The sequence below is a fragment of the Mchenga conophoros genome, linkage group LG13 (genome assembly GCF_057382185.1).
Source record: "Mchenga conophoros isolate Kocher_MC1m ecotype Shallow Benthic linkage group LG13, M_conophoros_male_GT1.1, whole genome shotgun sequence".
Classification (NCBI taxonomy): Eukaryota; Metazoa; Chordata; class Actinopteri; order Cichliformes; family Cichlidae; genus Mchenga; species Mchenga conophoros.
The window spans coordinates 7,056,568-7,073,473 of record NC_140538.1 but is presented as its reverse complement, the minus strand read 5'-3'; the positions used below and the strand labels follow the sequence as shown (position 1 = coordinate 7,073,473).

Here is a 16,906-nt window from a genome sequence, read left to right as displayed (position 1 = left end):
TTATTATCTGCACCCATTTCTAAACCCAGCACCGGTGATAGATCTGGATTACTTTATTAGTACACATGGGTATCTCTGTACTGAAGGAAGGATATACCAAAAGGCTAACCTACTACCAACTACCCAAACAGAAAGTGCTTAGTCTAACTTTTTCGCATGTACATTTACTTGTGTAAATTCTTCAGTAGTTTGCATAACATAGTTCAACAGCCGGTAAGATGGCAGTAAAAATGTCAAAACTATGCTGACTCCAGTTTTCCCACTCCTCCCCTAGAACAGCTGTGAATGAGTTCAGTCAATTTTTTATTTTCTTTGGTTAACTGCAGCCCTCCTGTGAAGGCACCATTATTACTGTCTAATTAAAAAGGCTTTAGAGGACCAAAAGATGATGTATTTCACAGGAAATTTCCTTTTTTTTTAGCACGACAGTATCAAACTGAACATACTGATAAGATGCATTGCAATTCACTGCTTACATCAAATAAACATTCATCAGCCATTTTTTATTTGGTATACCTTTTCAGCTGCATGTAACAGCAAACTGGCTAGTTACATGAGAGCAACTACAGCAGGTTGTCAAGACAACCAGCTAAAGTTCAAACTAAATTTCACAATAGAGGGAAGAAAGGTGATTTAAGTGACTTTGAATGTTGCATGGCTGGTCTGAGACAGGCTGGTCTGAGTACTTGAGAAACTGCTGATCTACTGGGATTTTCCCACACAACCATCTCTGGGGTTTATAGATAATAGTCGAAAAAGCACGAAATATCCAGTGTGCGTCAGTTTCTGGGTTAAGATGCTTGTTGATGCGAGAAGTCACAGGAGAATGGCCAGACTGGGTAAAGCAGTCCAAAAAAGATTTGTCATAACCAAGGTAGTGACGGAATTTGGCATAGGCAACATGAAAGCATCCTGCCTTGTATTAACTGGCTCAGACTGGTGATGGTGATGTAAGATGGCGATGTGGGGGAATTATTTCCTCGCACATTTGCCTCTTAGTACCAACTGATTATAACTTAAATGACACACCCTACTCGAGAATTGTTGCTGATCATGTCTATTGCTTTGCCCCAACTTTGTTTTAATTTTATCACTTGATAAACCACAATCTAATAAAGTAAAATGAGCTTACTCATAAACCCATGGGAATCATTTGAGAATCCACTGAGCTTCAAATTGAGTTTCACCCTATTGTTTGGTTGTCCAGACCAATGCGTTACTCCTTTGAAAAACTACTAAAAACCCACTCTAAACTGTCATAATCAGCAAATACAGTCAGCATAACTAAAGGGCTAAATATTTTAAGAATTAGTTGGGGTCTAAAGAGATGGCAAAATAGTTAAGATAAATGAGTAACTTCCATCTGATGGACCAAATCCAAGGGAGAAAATGCAGTTTTAAGTTGCTAAGTTTCTTTCTTTCTTTTCTTACCTTCTTCAGTTTAATCACAGCTTCTCTGGTTTCGGAGTCTGTGGTCAGTTCAAACATGTTGATTCCGTCTCCATCTATTAAGCGGTAATTCACCAGCCCGTTGTCTCCAAGGTCGGGGTCTTTAGCTTTAAGACGGCCCACCTCCTCTCCTGCGACTTTATCCTCTGACACGGACATCGAGTACACACCTGGAATATAAAAATATGTGTGTCGGCTTCTTGGTGATGATAGTGATGACTTTTGGTCACAGCTTGCTTTTGTATTCAACACTGTTCAATTCTTGGCTGGTTGCCACTGTGTTTACTATCTGAGGCAGGGTCAGTTTTGGAGGGCAGTGAGGGATTAACATGAACTATACCATCTGTCTCATATGGCCCAAAGGATATTAATATCCCCTGTAGTGTCAGGTGTGTGTGTGTTTGTGTGTGTGTGGGTATGTGAAGAAGCAGACACCTGGTTTCAAGAATGAGAACAGTATGACCATATGTCTACTCGCTCCCCTGGTTTTTTTCCCTTTTCTTCTGCTCTTATTATCTCTCCCCTCAGTTCAACCTGAACCACTCATCCCCATTTCATCTAATTTTACTTTAGCCTCTGCTTATTTTTTCATAACCCCCTAACCCCCCCCGCTCTCCTCTCAGCGCTATTATCTTATTTATTTTCTCTTCCCAAATCTTTCTTCCTCTATCTTTTCCACGCTTTACTATTCTTGTTTGTTTTTTCTCAATTCCTCCTCGCCTCTTCTTTGCCCCTTCCTACACCAAGATTTGGGCCTTGAACACAAAGTAAACTCTACATTTATGGGCTGTACACCGTTAGCGTGTTTATCCTGCTCGTCCAGGTGTGGCAAACCTGTGAATCATGAAATTCAGTCTGTCATGTGGCTTCTGAGCGATTCACAGGACTTGATCCATTCAGCCTAAATCCCTCCTGCCACCCTCAGGCCTGTTACTTTTTCCTCACATCTCCATCGATCTTCACCAAATCCCTCTTCTCCATCTTTCGTCTTCATCTCTGTCCCTGCTTTTTAAACTCCTCTGTGCTGTTTGACTCTATTTACTAAGATCTTTGCCCTCTTTATCTCTCCTGTGCTTCTCCCTTTTCCATCCTCCCAAATCTCGTCATTCATCCTCACCTCTCCTCCCTCATCGTTCCATTTCTCGCATCCCTGTCTGTCCTCTTCTCCTCCTCTTTTTATGTACCATTTTGGCTAAAAGCTCATTTCATCCCTATCCCCCCACTTTGCCCCTTTTCTCTCTCTTCTCCTGTCATTCTATTCTTGCTTTTGCTAAGTAGCTTAACATCAATGGCTTCTGGCGGATGAGTTAAACATTGTATGACAGAACACACAGGCAGCTTGGCATACCTGGCTGCAGGCTAAAATGAAGCGCGTCACATACAGGAAATGTACATTTACATTTAAAGATGACAGTTGAAGCAAATAGGAATTCACTGAGTTCATTATTGCAAAAAGTCAGGCACAGGTTAGTCTCCCATACCAGAGAGAGTGAGAGAGATTTCGGCTACTGTCATTACTCCCACAGACTATAAGCTCATAAACCAGCCATGTTCAAATATAAACACTAATGAAACATCTAATAAATGTAATTTGTGTAATGACCACAATCTCTTGGGTCGGGAATTTTATCTGATGACTGACTTTAGAACAATGATGTCTTTTATTACTCAGTAATTTCCTAGTCAGACTTGTGATTTTGATGTGTTGCGATATATGGAATTTAAACTCAGAAGCAAAGTTTGATGTCTGAAAAATAAATATGCCTGTGGTGTGGTTAATTATATCGTGGTGGGTGTGGACTGAGTTTTCAATTAAATAGTCTGTGCCTAAAGAGCACATAAAGCCTGGGTTTATAAAGATTAACCAAATTGCATAACAGCATATTTGTTTAAACTATCAACAGTAATCCCACCTATGCACACGTTTGAGGAGATTTCTACTCAAAATATTGTCACTCCTGATATTTTTATAAGTGTTTGGGCCCTTTATTTCATTTAAACAACTTGCATTTGAAATTACTGATTTATTAGAGCAGCAGAATATAGTTAGCGTTTGGGATTGGGGAATGGTAACACAATAACACTAACCCCTGGAGCCTACAGGTGGCTGGTGGGACTGTGGAGGAGTTTAATAGTGGGCAGCAATGGTGCTGCCATGGCAGAGGGAGAGAAGGGAAACTCTGCAGCTTAAACAGGCCACCACATTTGGATAGGACACGATGAGAGTGGGGCACATCACTATTGCTGTGTGATGCAATGCAGCTGTTTCCTGACTAAACTCACTCAAAGTCTTCATAGCATTCGTGTTTAAAGTGTTCTGCACACTTTGACTCGTCTTAGCTGACATAGGCTTCAGCCCCCTGCTAGCCCACATTGGAAAAGCAGTTAAAAAAAGTTATGCATTCTATTCTACTTAAATCTGAGAGAAGAGCTAAAACTAAAGTTCTAAGGTGAGTTTAATCTTTCCAAGATTTATGAGAATAGACAGTTCTGTAATAGAAGTCACTGAAGGTAAATGATGTGCAAATAGATATCGCCCAAAAGATCTTTCACCACTTCAAATGCCTTTTTATTATCTGCTTTGTTCTCCATTGTTCCTGTTCAAACAAGAATGAGAGAGAAGCACTGCAGCTGACATATATTAACAGTATTTAACAAAACCATCTCTGTCATGTCAGCCTAATAAAGACTGAAGTCAGAGAGAGTTAAAGAACAATCAATTGCTATTTGCCTTTGTTTTTCTGCTCCTACTCCTGTCTGTGCTGTGATGGATTTTTCGAGGCTGCAAACGAATGACGCTTGATAATGAGGTGAAAAGAGAGAGAATTGCAGGGACAGAAAGTCTCTGAGAGAAAGAGATATCAAGCCTTAGAGCGAAAAGAAAAAAATACAGCAGCTTGAATGGAAGCTGAAAAGCTGCTAGACAACAAGAGGGAGTCTAGCTGTGCCATATATATGCATTATTTTTCGGTGTGTTTTTATCTTTTTTATTTTTATTCCATCTTTGTATCTGTTTTATTTTTGCTGTCTCTCAGACTCCGTTTTTGTTTCGTGACTCTTATCTCATTTTCCATTTTTTTTCTTCCTCTCCTCTCTCTCACTCTGCCCAACTACTAAATAAGTAATCACTGTCCTCATTCACACCATCTGGGAGAATTTTCTTGCAGGTGGTTGTCCTGCTTTTACTTTTTATTTATTTATTTTTTGACAAGGGTACCGAGTTCCACAACATATTGTTATTTGGTACATTGTCTTGCATTGCAGATGTAAAACTGCCAGTGATGCACAGGCAAGTATAATGTGGTTATTTAGATATAATGTGGCCTATGTGTGTGACTTGATCCTGTCTCCCGAATATTTTTCACCTGGCTCATGAAGAAAAGTGGATTGCAAAGCGTTCCATGGTTGGTAATGCACATATGCTGGCTTAAAGGAGATTATGAAGTGGGTTACTTTTTTTTTTTTTTTTTTTTTTTTTTTTAGGTCAGTTACTAGTCTTTTGTTTAGAGTTTTCTACAAAATTTGCGTCAGCAAATCAGCCATTTACGGTTTTAGGCTCTCCCTTCATTTTCTATGTAAGAACATGTGGCATTATTAAAGAAACATGCATATGCCAGTATGGAAACTTCTATATATGCTTCTCGTGCTGGAGATGAAGTCTTGCCTTTTGAGCAGTTTTTCATTGCTCATAAAACTCTCCATCTAAACTCCCTCAAATGTCCTTTTGTTGTGGTCTACAGCATCACATTTCAGCTTTGCATTGCAACACAGCTGTCAGCTTGTTATAATATACAGGAACTGGAGTGGTGGTTTTGACTTTCTCTCTCTCTGCATCTCCCTGTCTTTTACATTATCTCCCTCACTGCTTCTGTTCATGTCTCTCCCTTTTCTTGCCTATTCAGCTTCTCCACAGGCTAAATCCTGATCCATCATCTCTTGTTTTCTCCCCATTTCTTCTCTCCATACATTCCTGAGGCTTTCTGCAGAATCTCTGCCAGGAGCCCTTCTGCTCAGCGCTATAGGAGGGAAGGACAGAACGATGAAGGAAAAAAGAGCCATAGCACAAAATGGCAAAGTTGGATATAATATGGAAAGGTGGACATGAAGGTCTGCTGGGAAGTGGTTGCAAAGAAAAATGCATTGGTGTGAATCCTTGCTGAGGTTTAGGATGTTTCTCTTTGAGGAGAACCAGAGAGGTTAAATCGTTCTATGAATATTTGCTATTTGGCTGTGCATGAGATGTGATCAGAAAGTTCAAAAAACCTTACCTGACATAAATTTGGCCAATCTCTCTTTCAACTTCTTCTCAGGCATCAAAGAAAACTTCCAGCATGGCTGCCATTTTTAAATATAAATTGCACTCTCTAGGTCCCGTTTGGACAACACTGTGCACTCTGCTGTTGCACTGTAGACCCCAAACTTACACAGATGACAAACATTATCTTTTGTTTCCAAACTGATCTGAATTTTTATGGAAGATCATTGCTGCTGATGAGAGCTGGCTCTCCGAAGGGATTCCGTGAAAAAGTCTTGAGTTCCCAAGCCTAAAGGAAGCACGTTGGGTGTGGAACAAGACCCAGAGAATGCTTATCATTTTTTCAGCATTCACAGAGTTGTGCACCAATAATTGGTTCCTCGGGGTGAGACTGTCAACACAGAGTTTTACTGTATTGTCCTGAGGCATTTGGGGGAAACATTCAGAGGAAATGGTCTGAACTGTCGTGCATGTCAGTGTGCCATTATGTGCCAGCACAGAGCACATTGAAAATGCAGGAGTTCTTTGGACTTACCACACAATATTTGCTCACCGCTTGCCCCTCCTCTCCATATTTATGTTGCATCCACTTCTGGAGATTTAAATCACATTGGAGGATCCAGCAGGATACTCAGAGGCACAAGCAAAAGGTAACCTGACAGGACATGGCAACCGTGGTGGAAATGGTACAGACTTTCGCAAAACTTGAATGGGAGATCATCATTATCCAAACGAGGTAAGGTTGATGAGTTTTAGAAGTCCATTTCCAAAACTTCCAAATCATATAGAATGGATTTACAGCAGATGGGCATTTTTTGAATTTGTACAGTATTAAATGGAACTAGAGAACTCACTATCATTGTACTGGTTGTGTATTTTGTCACCGAGGACAAATCGGTATTTTGTCACCGAGCAAATAAAATAAAATAATTTTTATCAGTTAATAGAATCATTGGCAGTTCTGTGTCATCTTTCATACAGAGAAATAGATTCAGATAAAAATATAAACTTCTCATAAAAAATGTTAAAAAAAAAAAGAATTTAAAAAATATTCAAATTTTGTGCCTCTGTCTCCTTCCTCGCATCAAATCTACTGTTCTTCACAAATCCAGAGATCTGCTTTTTTCATTGCGCTGCTAATATCTAATTCAACCAATGCCCTAGGGAACTTCTAGCTAGTATCCAAAGACAGTCATACATGTTGGGGGATACTCCAGGATCCCAATAAAGACTCTTTTTAAATAATTCTTTTTTTTTTGCCTAAAGTTACCTCACTACTTTGTAAGTTGCAAACTAATGACACCATGCACTTGATGTGTATTGAATGCCCTTGCACTGACCTTTGGTGATTATTGCATAGTGCAGAAAAGGCTAGGAAGATGCAGACTGGAAGTTCAGATAGTGTAATAGCTCTGCTGTCATTTGGTAAAAGGTCTGACACTTTCACACCTCTAATGGAAATGCCTAACCCAAGGAAAATGACGTACAGCTACACAATACAGTATATATTATCGATGGATAACTAGAAAACGTAGGCGTTTACTCACTCTGTGGAAATTTTGGAGGGTTATCGTTGACATCTGTGAGGGTGATTTTAACTTCTGTGGTCCCTGACAGCCCTCCCATGTGACCACCCATGTCTTTGGCCTGGATGACGACATCGTACTCCTGGCGGGCCTCACGGTCCATGTTTGGCAAGGCAGTACGAATTATACCTGAGCAGACAGAGTGGTAACATGACATTAATGCTAAAATAAGGCTTTCTTTTAGCCATTCTGGAAAACACAACCACTGGAAGCTTGTGGGTGAGGTTTTATGGATTTTTGAATGATGAAAAAAACAGCAGATGTCTGCATATCTACTCTTGTGTTGTATATGCTACTGTACTCGTGTTTTGTCACACCATGTACAACATGTGCATTTTACGTCATGTCATTACAAATTATTAAGAATTACAATAAGGAATTGTATACCTGTTGAAATTAATAAATGAAAATGTTAAACAAATCCCACTTTGAAAACACTATCATTGCTAAGTAAAAACTACCAATTTACAACGAATTTATTCCAAGATTCTTCATTTTGTAAGAGAACGCATCATCACTCATCATTTAAATAAATAAGAACTCTAGTAGAACATTTGTGAAGTCTTATTTTTATCTATTTCAAGCCCCAGTGATTTTTGTCTGTTTAATTCATCACCCACTACTCTCTTTCCATCTCTCTCTTTCTTTCTGCACATGTCTAGCTGCAGTGTCAGAGAGGCTTTCTGTTGTCATATTATGCCAAAAGTGTGTGCGTATGTCTGTGACAGCATGGAAAGCTGATAATCTCCAAACCAATTAGAAATGTGAGCTATGGATTTGAGCCAGTCAAATACCCAACACTGGTTTGATTAGCCAGATTTACTCTGCCCAAATCTCTCTGCCTCTCTGTGCCCTAACCACTCACTTTCCATGAACTATCTCTCTGTAAACCAATTTCTCTCTCCTTCTCTACCCTAACCTCTCACTTTCAGTTCTTCTTCACTCTCTCTGACCTAGCATAGCTCAGTGTTTGCCCTAACCTCTTTCCAAACCCAAATATTAGGCCTCAGCTCTGCAGGGACCAAAGCTGAATGTCCGCTGGGGACCTCTTTCTACAGCTTGCCTTCTTTTCCTCACCAATTTCATTGGAAAGGATGTCTTGTTACACGATCCCTCTAGCACAGAGTTCTTGGCTTTTTTACATTAAGAGCAGTAGATGGAAATGTGAAAGAATAAAAAAAAAAAAGTTTTGAGTTTGGTTTTTGCAGCAATCAGTTTTGATGAGACGCCTGGCAGATGGCACTACAATATTAGAGTTTAAAGTCAATTGCATTGATTATTTTCCTAATTAATTATATTCAATTTAAAATTTTGCGACTGTTAAAATTTGTTCACTGTTTGTAGCGGTCTTAATTCCTATTGATTTGGCAGTTGTGTCCCCCCCCCCCCCACACACACACACACACATCCTAACTCCAGGTGATACAAAAACACCGTGCAGAAAAATAAAATGAAAACGCATTGTCGTATCGTCCATGACAAGCTGTTTTTGTAGTTGATCTTAGACCTGTGTGCATACTACATCACTGTAACATCAAGGCCTTTGAGCTATTGTGTTTTGTTGTGTTGCAGACAATTATAAGCCTAGTTCAGGGTTTTTGTTTGCAGCCTTACCTGTCTGAGGCTCCACAGAAAAATAGGGTTGTCCTTGCAGTATGCTGTACACCAGTCTGGCACTGTTGCCGTAGGTGGGGTCATCAGCATCTGTAGCTGTCACCTGCAACACTGACGTACCTACAGGACAGAAACACAGACATGACAAAAAAGTCAGGAGGAGATAGCTCTACCTTAGTGATTTGGTTCAGGAATGGTTTGACAAACAAGCTTGTCACAAAAATGTGCGCCGATTCACCTGCCTGCACCAGCCGGATGGGAAAGGGAATGAAAAACACTCTCTCTCCTGTCTCTCAGACACTGCGGCTGAAGGGGCTCCTGTGGGGCTGGTCTCCACTATTATTTCTCTACATTTCATCATTGTCTGGTGGAAACATCCAGTCTCCAATTTTGGTGATTTTCATGTTTTAAATAAAACAGCATTTCCTCCGTGCTCTGACAGAGTTCAACAACCCCATGGATTTATGCAAACCTTTCAAAACTCTTTGGATAATCTGAAAAATGCATGGTTGTTGAGCCCGAAACATGACAGTTTATCTTAGTCCCCCACAAAAAAAATGGACATTTCACAGATATGTTTTCACCCAAAGCATCTGCATCCAGTAAATCCCTGTTAACTCAGCTGACACAGATATGCTGAGCAAATAGACCAAGTAAATTAAATTTGCAGAAGTGTGAAATACATTCTATTAACTTTGCGTTATTTAAGTTTTGCTTTTCCGATGTGACTCAGAAAGGTGTTTCTTTTCGCTAGACCTGTTGCTACTTGCTAAAGAAACGTAGTAATAAAAGTGCTTCAGACCTGTATCATTACCAGCTCTGATAAAATAAATATAAATAAAAACAGGCAAATAACATGTTGGTTTTTTTTCGCCACCCAAGTCCAAATTTTCTTACCTTGTGACTATAAAGTTATATTATTTTAAACTTTTTTTTTACACTATTAAATCAGAGCTGAGTCTAACTTTTACTTTTGTTGGTTTTAGTTTTATTTTTACATATTTTTCTCTTTTTGTCCTTCTTCGATGGAGTGTAGCCTGTGAGATTAGTCAAGCAACTGGAGCTGCACTGCACGTACACCCAATACACCACACTTGTCACAAACCAAGCACAACTTCCCAATTTGGTGCTGTATTCAAACTCGTTTCATCTTTCCCTCTGGCATTTCAGTGCCAATACTTTCCTTCATTACCCCCTGCTGTTTCAACCCCTCCACCACCCCAGCATCCACCTGTAGGCCCCGGGGGGGATGTTCAATCATCCCTCTCCAATTTCTATGTTCTATTTGTGGGTAGTGATAAACTCAGAGCCTAGGCATCAAACTCCAACCGTAATCTGCTCCTGTGATAAATCAGTAATTTCTTTCATGAGCTTCAATATCCATGATGAATCTGATTACAACCTCCTTTATTTTGCATGAAGTAACCACGAGGGCCCACACAAGGACTCAAATATGTTTAAGAGCTTTGTATTATTTCTAGTCTTGAAAGGGAAAAAACCCCCCTCAAAACCAACTAAAGCTCAAACTCACATAGTTCATCTTGAGCCCAGAGGACAGAAGTAAAAGCTTTTGGTTAGCAAGGTCAATCGAGAAAAAGTGAAAGTTGCAAAAGGTTACATAGGTGAAATGTTTTTTGTTTCATTTGTTTTTCCCCATAACCAAGCAACCCCAGTAAATGTAGAAACTGTTTCTTTCAGGGACTAAAAGCTCAAAATGGCTGTTACTAAGTTCTTGCAACAGCATGAATTTGGCTGGAATAATGGGTGCTTCACATCAATCACGTGTTATTGAATTGTTCATTTGGCTTCTTTACAGCCTTTTTTCCACTACATCTTCTATTTTAATATTTACCTTTCCAGCTGCAGCCATGTGAGCACCACCATTGTGCTCCATGCAAAATTAACCAGGTTCTGCATAACAGAAAACTGCAATGAAATTTTATTCAGCATGGCTTTGAATGTGGTTATAAGTACACCGTGATAAATTACCAAGAATGATAATTTGAAAGAAATTGGCTTTTCTATCCATTCTAAGTCTGATATCGATGAGGCTACATAGACCTAGTTAGTCAAATTACAGCTTTTATTTCTGTTCCACTTCTGTGGTTGTGGCTCATGGCAACTGGTGATCTCTCTTTGCCAGACTTCTGCATTCAGGTTTCAGATTATGTAGCGGATGGGTGAAAAATAGCCTAAACAGAACTCTTTCAGTTTTCTTTCTTTGGAAGTCCAGTCCATTCAGGGAAGGGATTTCTTATGCTTCCACTGTTTCAGGCTTTACCGCTGCCAGTGTGGTTCATTTCAGGTCAGTATCTAGAGGCTGAACACTCCAATACCACACAATTTTTGGAAAGAAAATCTTCCAAGATCAGAAGTTCTAAATAGGGAGACTCTTAAGGGGGTGGTAGAAACTCTTGCCTGTGCCAATATGGTACTAAATAATTCCACAATTCTGCTTGTAGTTTAGCCCAACTTTTAAGAAAAAAAGAGGATTTTTCAGGAGGTGACCTGATATGCACTTCTCTGTCACATTTCCTGCATTCACATTCAGTGATTAATATAGAAATGGTGTTGTTTAGCAGAAAAATAATATGCAGACAAATTTTCAGTTCAACTACCAAAACTACTGCTAAATTAAAACTAAACTTTAGTTTAGTAAGAGGACTTTTGCCTCTTCTGAGAAAATACCTGTTAAAAGGCAAGGTTGACATTTTTGACATAGGATTTGAAACCATTGCTCTGGTAATCAATGTCAAAACCAGGATTACATTTGTTTAATATTTATGCATTAAGGTTGTTATTAATTAATTAATTAGCTATTCTCAGACAAGAACATATTTCTGGAGCCCAGTTCTCATTCAAATCAAATCAAATCAAATTCAAATTTTATTTGTCACGTACACAGTCATACACAGTACGATATGTAGTGAAATGCTTGGACAACTGCTCGTGACCTGAAGAAAACAAAAAAGGAAACGGCTATGAATAAGATAGGAAATAAATATGAAAAATTAAAAAGGGTAAATTTAACTAGGAAGGAATAAAATATAAATTAAGGTTAAAAATGAAATAACTGTACAACACAAATTAGAATGAAGGGTAAATTTAACTGGGAAAGAATAAGATAAAATTCAACATTCATTCATTCAATTCATTCAACATTAATAAATGAAAACAATGACAGTGAAATTCTATATTATATTTATTTATCACTTTGTATTTAATTTATGTCAAAATTCATTTGTGGTTGTTTTTGTGGGGTTTGTTTGTTTTTGTTTTTTATAGTGAAGACTATGAACAGTAGTTTGGGTCATCTCTGATTTTGTTTAAATGTGCTATATTAGCACAAGGAAGATGACGTGACTTGAAATAGGGACAATGCCTTTTAAAAGGCTTACAGATAAACCAATAAAATATTGAAAAAGTCATATTTTTAGAGAAAGTCTCCAGTCTGGGGACTTTGTATAGATAGCCAGGCTTCATAGATTTACAATGATATGGAGAAAAAAGACCTCCAAACCTGCTAAAGAACCGGTAAAGTAAAAGGTAGCCAATTGGGACTAATTGTGTTTCTTTATGTTTATCCATTATCTTTCTTTGTCACCATCCCTCACTCCTTGATGACTGTACAAATATTTTCCCAATATTGCGTGAATACGATTTAAAGTCCCCCAAATTGTATGTTTACCAGCTGTACCAAACTTTTCTGAAGCTTTTCTGTGTCTAATATAACTTTCTTCTTACCAGCTGTAGATTTCTTAGACTTTTAAGCATTCTTTAATGTATCCCTTCCTTGTTTTCTTTGACTTTGTCTCAATACAAAACCTTGCTTCCCCCACATTTCTCTTAATGTTTCTTTTGCTACTTACCAACATTGGACATCTCAGGCACCCTGGCATAGTACGGCCCATGTGGAAACTCAGGAGGGTTATCGTTGATGTCCTGAACTTTCACTATGAACTCTGATGGCGGCTCCAGAGGCTTATTAGTGTCTCTTGCCACAGCCTGGGCTGTTAACGTGTATTGGGCCTGCTCCTCACGGTCCAGAGTTTTTGTGGCGTGGATGTTGCCTGTCTTGTCATCAATGACAAAGATTGTTCCTGCACCTTCACCGGACAGGATGTACTTGATATTTCCATCGCCTGAGTCAACATCTGAGTGGAGCTGAAAAAATGGAGACAAAACTGAATTTAGCTTGAATTACATGCACATATTTCAATATATGTGAAACTTGAAGAGAAAGAGAGAGAGACTAGCAGTTCCACATAAAGGCAGAAAGTCTGGTCAAAAGGCAAATTTGGAAGACACAGACTAGCTTGGCTGCCTGGCAGATGCCAGATGAGGTTGCAATTTCCCAAGTCTACAAACTAAAGTGAGCGAGTGACTGGGACAGACAGGCTGGAAATGCTGCATGTTAGATGGGCACACACTAATAAATTACTGACTTAAAATATTATTATAAAAATGAAGAATGTTCAACATTCAATTAAACTCTTGTTCTTCCTTTATAGCTCCTAGACTTTGAAATATGGTGCTCTGTAAACATAATTTGTTGTTTGTTATGAGAGCCGCTGCTCAGTTTGAGCGATGGTGTTGTTCTGGAGGAGTACCACCAATCATCTTCACCCTTGAATGAGAACATGACCTCTTTCATTTTTCTGTCTTTATCCCACTCTCTCTTTGATAAATGCTAAAACCACATTTAAATCCTGCTGTCAGCTTGCACACCATGACTGCCACTGGATGGCAACGTGGCTTTTAATTAAACAGTTATTCAGAGGCTAATTTTGTTTGAAGAAGGATTCTCTTTTTAAATTGCACTGTTCTACTCACCCTGCCCACCAGCACTGGGTCAGGTCCAGTGTACTCCTCAATGACAAAGAACTGATTCCAGACCCATCCTCGTTTGGACCTGTGGAGTACTTGGCCTTCCTTTCCAACCTTTTGTTTGTGTCTGTGTAGCGACAAGTGACCTACAAATACAAAAACACCAATATACATATATTTATATATATATAAACCACACCTATATTTATCCAGTTATAACCAAAACCTTTTAGTTAATTTAATTATAGTCCACAACATGTTTATTATGAATTGTAATTTCATGGTTAAACGTTAAATAGACGGCCACCTTCTGTATGTTATGTTGAATGAATTATCACCACAACAGCTGTTATGTTATATTTTGGATATTTTTTTTGTTTTTTTTTGTTGATTTTCCAGTATTTTTTAGTAAGCTTAAAAGTGTGTGAGAGGGAGTAAGCAGAGTGGCCTGTTTTAGAAGTGTGGATCATTGGTTCAAATCCCAGCTGAAAAATGTGGGTGGACTGTATGAAGAACACATGCTTTAATGGGTCGATTTTTATGTGGAATCTTTGCAAGTCACTTAACCTCTTTTTGTTGTAGTGAAACTCCACAGTGGCTAGAAGGAGCAGTCTGTGGTTGCAGTGAGCAGTAGCAATGTTTGAACATGTGGAAGAATTACCATTAATATTTAAATATTAAAGGGAAAATAATGAAGAAAAAAAGATTGTTTTTGAACATAATTGCATGTTGGCAGTGTGTCTAGAGAGGGGAAAAATAAAGGCTCTTGTGAGTTTCCTTGGAGTCTTCAGCTGTTGTCTGCAATGCTCAGCATACATCTGCACACACTTCCAGCACCTGAGATGGTGATATATAACCAAAACAATAGCATAATACTCTTAAGGATGTTTTGGTTAGTGTGGATAATCAGACCGTTAGCTTTATGGTTGTGCTCAAGGCCAGGGCCTTCTGATTATTGTAAAGTTGAGTCAGAATTGCAAGTTTTTAGATAATGAAACTCATCTGACTTTATAGGCCTTACATTTTTATTCTCTTCTAACTTTCTCTGCTTACCTTTACTCATATTTAATACAGCTGAATTCAAATAAACCTGATCCTATTTGCATATTTTTCAGATTCTGTTGACAGATAACAGAGCAAGTATGAAATAGTGACTGAAATGCACCCCATTATACCTAAGCTATTTCCAAGCTGCTGTTCTGCACTGTTAGAATGCTGATTTTATAACAACCTTGTCATTTGACAGATTCACCAGGCACATCAGTTTAAGACAACTACTGTGTGCTGTGATTTAGGAGGAACTTACATGTAAAATAAGTTACTCAGATTGAATGTTAGAAGCGTCAGAACGTCTTTTTTTTTTCTTTTTTTTTTCTTCTCAGACACTCTTTCATGTCTACATCAGCTGACATGCGGTCCTGCCTTGTTGTGGAAGGGACAGCAGTACTAAATTTGCATTTAAAGCTACAGACTGTGAAACTGTTAATTTGGAATAAGGCTGAAATAAGGTATATACTTACTTGACAGAGTACCTAATTGGTTTGTATTCTGAGCTAGAACACAAAATGTTTTGGGGGTAATGTGTTATATATTAGGTTGATGAAATGGGTTTAATATGATATTTAATAATACATTAACTACAAGGCATAACTTGATAGATCACATATCTATGAATCTGAGGATCATCTCGGTGGATGACCCGGTTATACAAAATATTTAGGAAGATGCTCAGTGCAAACTTTAAATGTAGTGAGTTCTCAAATCCCTCATGTGATTATAACAGTTACATTTATAAAAAGGAATTATTTCTGTATCAGTTGCTGTACCAAGACTGCCAAGACTTTGCAATGCTGCATGAAGAAATTCACAAAAGGTAAAAATCTGACAGATCTAATTGATCATTTTAAAATATGAAACTAACACAACCTCTGAAAAGATGAGCAAAATGTTGTTTTTCGGATGTTCACAGTTATGAATTTATGCTGCAAGATTACGTTGAAGTATTGCTTTGTCATACCTGGATGTCTGTGTCTGTGTCCCCTTTGATCCAAGGAAGCATTTCCTTTCCGAGTTCCTAATGCAACGCTACAAAGTGCAGAAACTCCCAGCAACACCAGGAAGATCCTCAGTAGCCCGAGGCCCTGCCGCTTCATCATCAGCATTGCCATCTTGACAAACCTTTGAAACTGTGCACTTTGCTCCGCCCCCTACTTTCTGATTCCTCTCAGTGGAGCTCTGCTCCCACTGAGGTGGTATCTTGCTTTTTTTAACAAAAATGTTGTTGATGAGCTTCCTAGTTCATTAGCTGAAATGGGGCCTGTTGTAGATACTCATCACCAGCTTGCCACGTCACTGCCTTTCTTCGTTTAGCTTTTCTGCCTTCTTTTTCTCCTCTCACAGTTTGTGTTGTCTTATTCTTCTTGCCAAACAGCCTGAAAGAGAGCGAAAGGAAAGCAGGTTTGGTCAGTGACACAAAAATAGTCAAAACAAACAAGCAAACAAAATATTTGCAGGCAAATATGGTTTGATGGTTTATTAAAATTCATGATTCCCAAACGGATACATTTCACTCAGACTAAATGCTCAGGTAAAACCTGATCACTATTTACAGCTCTTTTGGATACACTGACAGCATCATGCCATTTAATAGATCAAATCTATTAAAAAGCACACAGGTGATGACTCAACAATGCCAGTAGGAGTGATACATTTTTTGATTTGTCCATCTGTAGTGGTGAGCTGTAAAGTAAACTGCTTGGTCATTACAAGAAAAGACTCGATGAATGTCAGCAGAAAGCAATGACTGTAGTTTTAAAAAGAAATCTGTGGATATGAGAATGTTGCAAAGTAGATTTAATAAGAGCAATGAAAAAATGTATTCAATCTTCACCTAGAGAGAGACTAGAGAGGACTGGATCTGCAGTGAAGCATCATAGGTTTTGCTCTGCTGCATTTCTTAATATCTGATTTAACCATAATATATGAAAACATAGTTTGTCTATCACTTTATTACACCAGCAAACCAAAAGTTGAACTAATATGTGATGGATTCAACTCAACTCCATTCATTATATATAGCCCTACAACAGACAGGTAGATTTTATCTGCAAAGATAAGTGAAAGTGTTTGTTAAAAAAAGAACCGAACCACTCTACTTTTACTTGTGCTACTATGC

The 16,906-nt window shown here is 38.5% G+C and overlaps 1 protein-coding gene across 2 annotated transcripts in view; it reads right to left on the bottom strand.

The window, feature by feature from the left end:
* Nucleotides 1-16,906, bottom strand: part of cdh11 (cadherin 11, type 2, OB-cadherin (osteoblast)) — a 93,809-nt gene that overhangs the window by 16,749 nt on the left and 60,154 nt on the right. For both annotated transcript variants that reach the window (XM_085296197.1, XM_085296198.1), the window contains 6 exons: nucleotides 15,749-16,163; nucleotides 13,738-13,877; nucleotides 12,774-13,068; nucleotides 8,905-9,024; nucleotides 7,252-7,419; nucleotides 1,432-1,619 (listed from right to left, as the gene is read on the bottom strand). In XM_085296197.1, coding sequence (XP_085152323.1) covers nucleotides 1,432-1,619; nucleotides 7,252-7,419; nucleotides 8,905-9,024; nucleotides 12,774-13,068; nucleotides 13,738-13,877; nucleotides 15,749-15,899 — 1,062 coding nt within the window. In that variant the 5' untranslated portion in view covers nucleotides 15,900-16,163. The remainder of the gene's footprint in view (nucleotides 1-1,431; nucleotides 1,620-7,251; nucleotides 7,420-8,904; nucleotides 9,025-12,773; nucleotides 13,069-13,737; nucleotides 13,878-15,748; nucleotides 16,164-16,906) is intronic.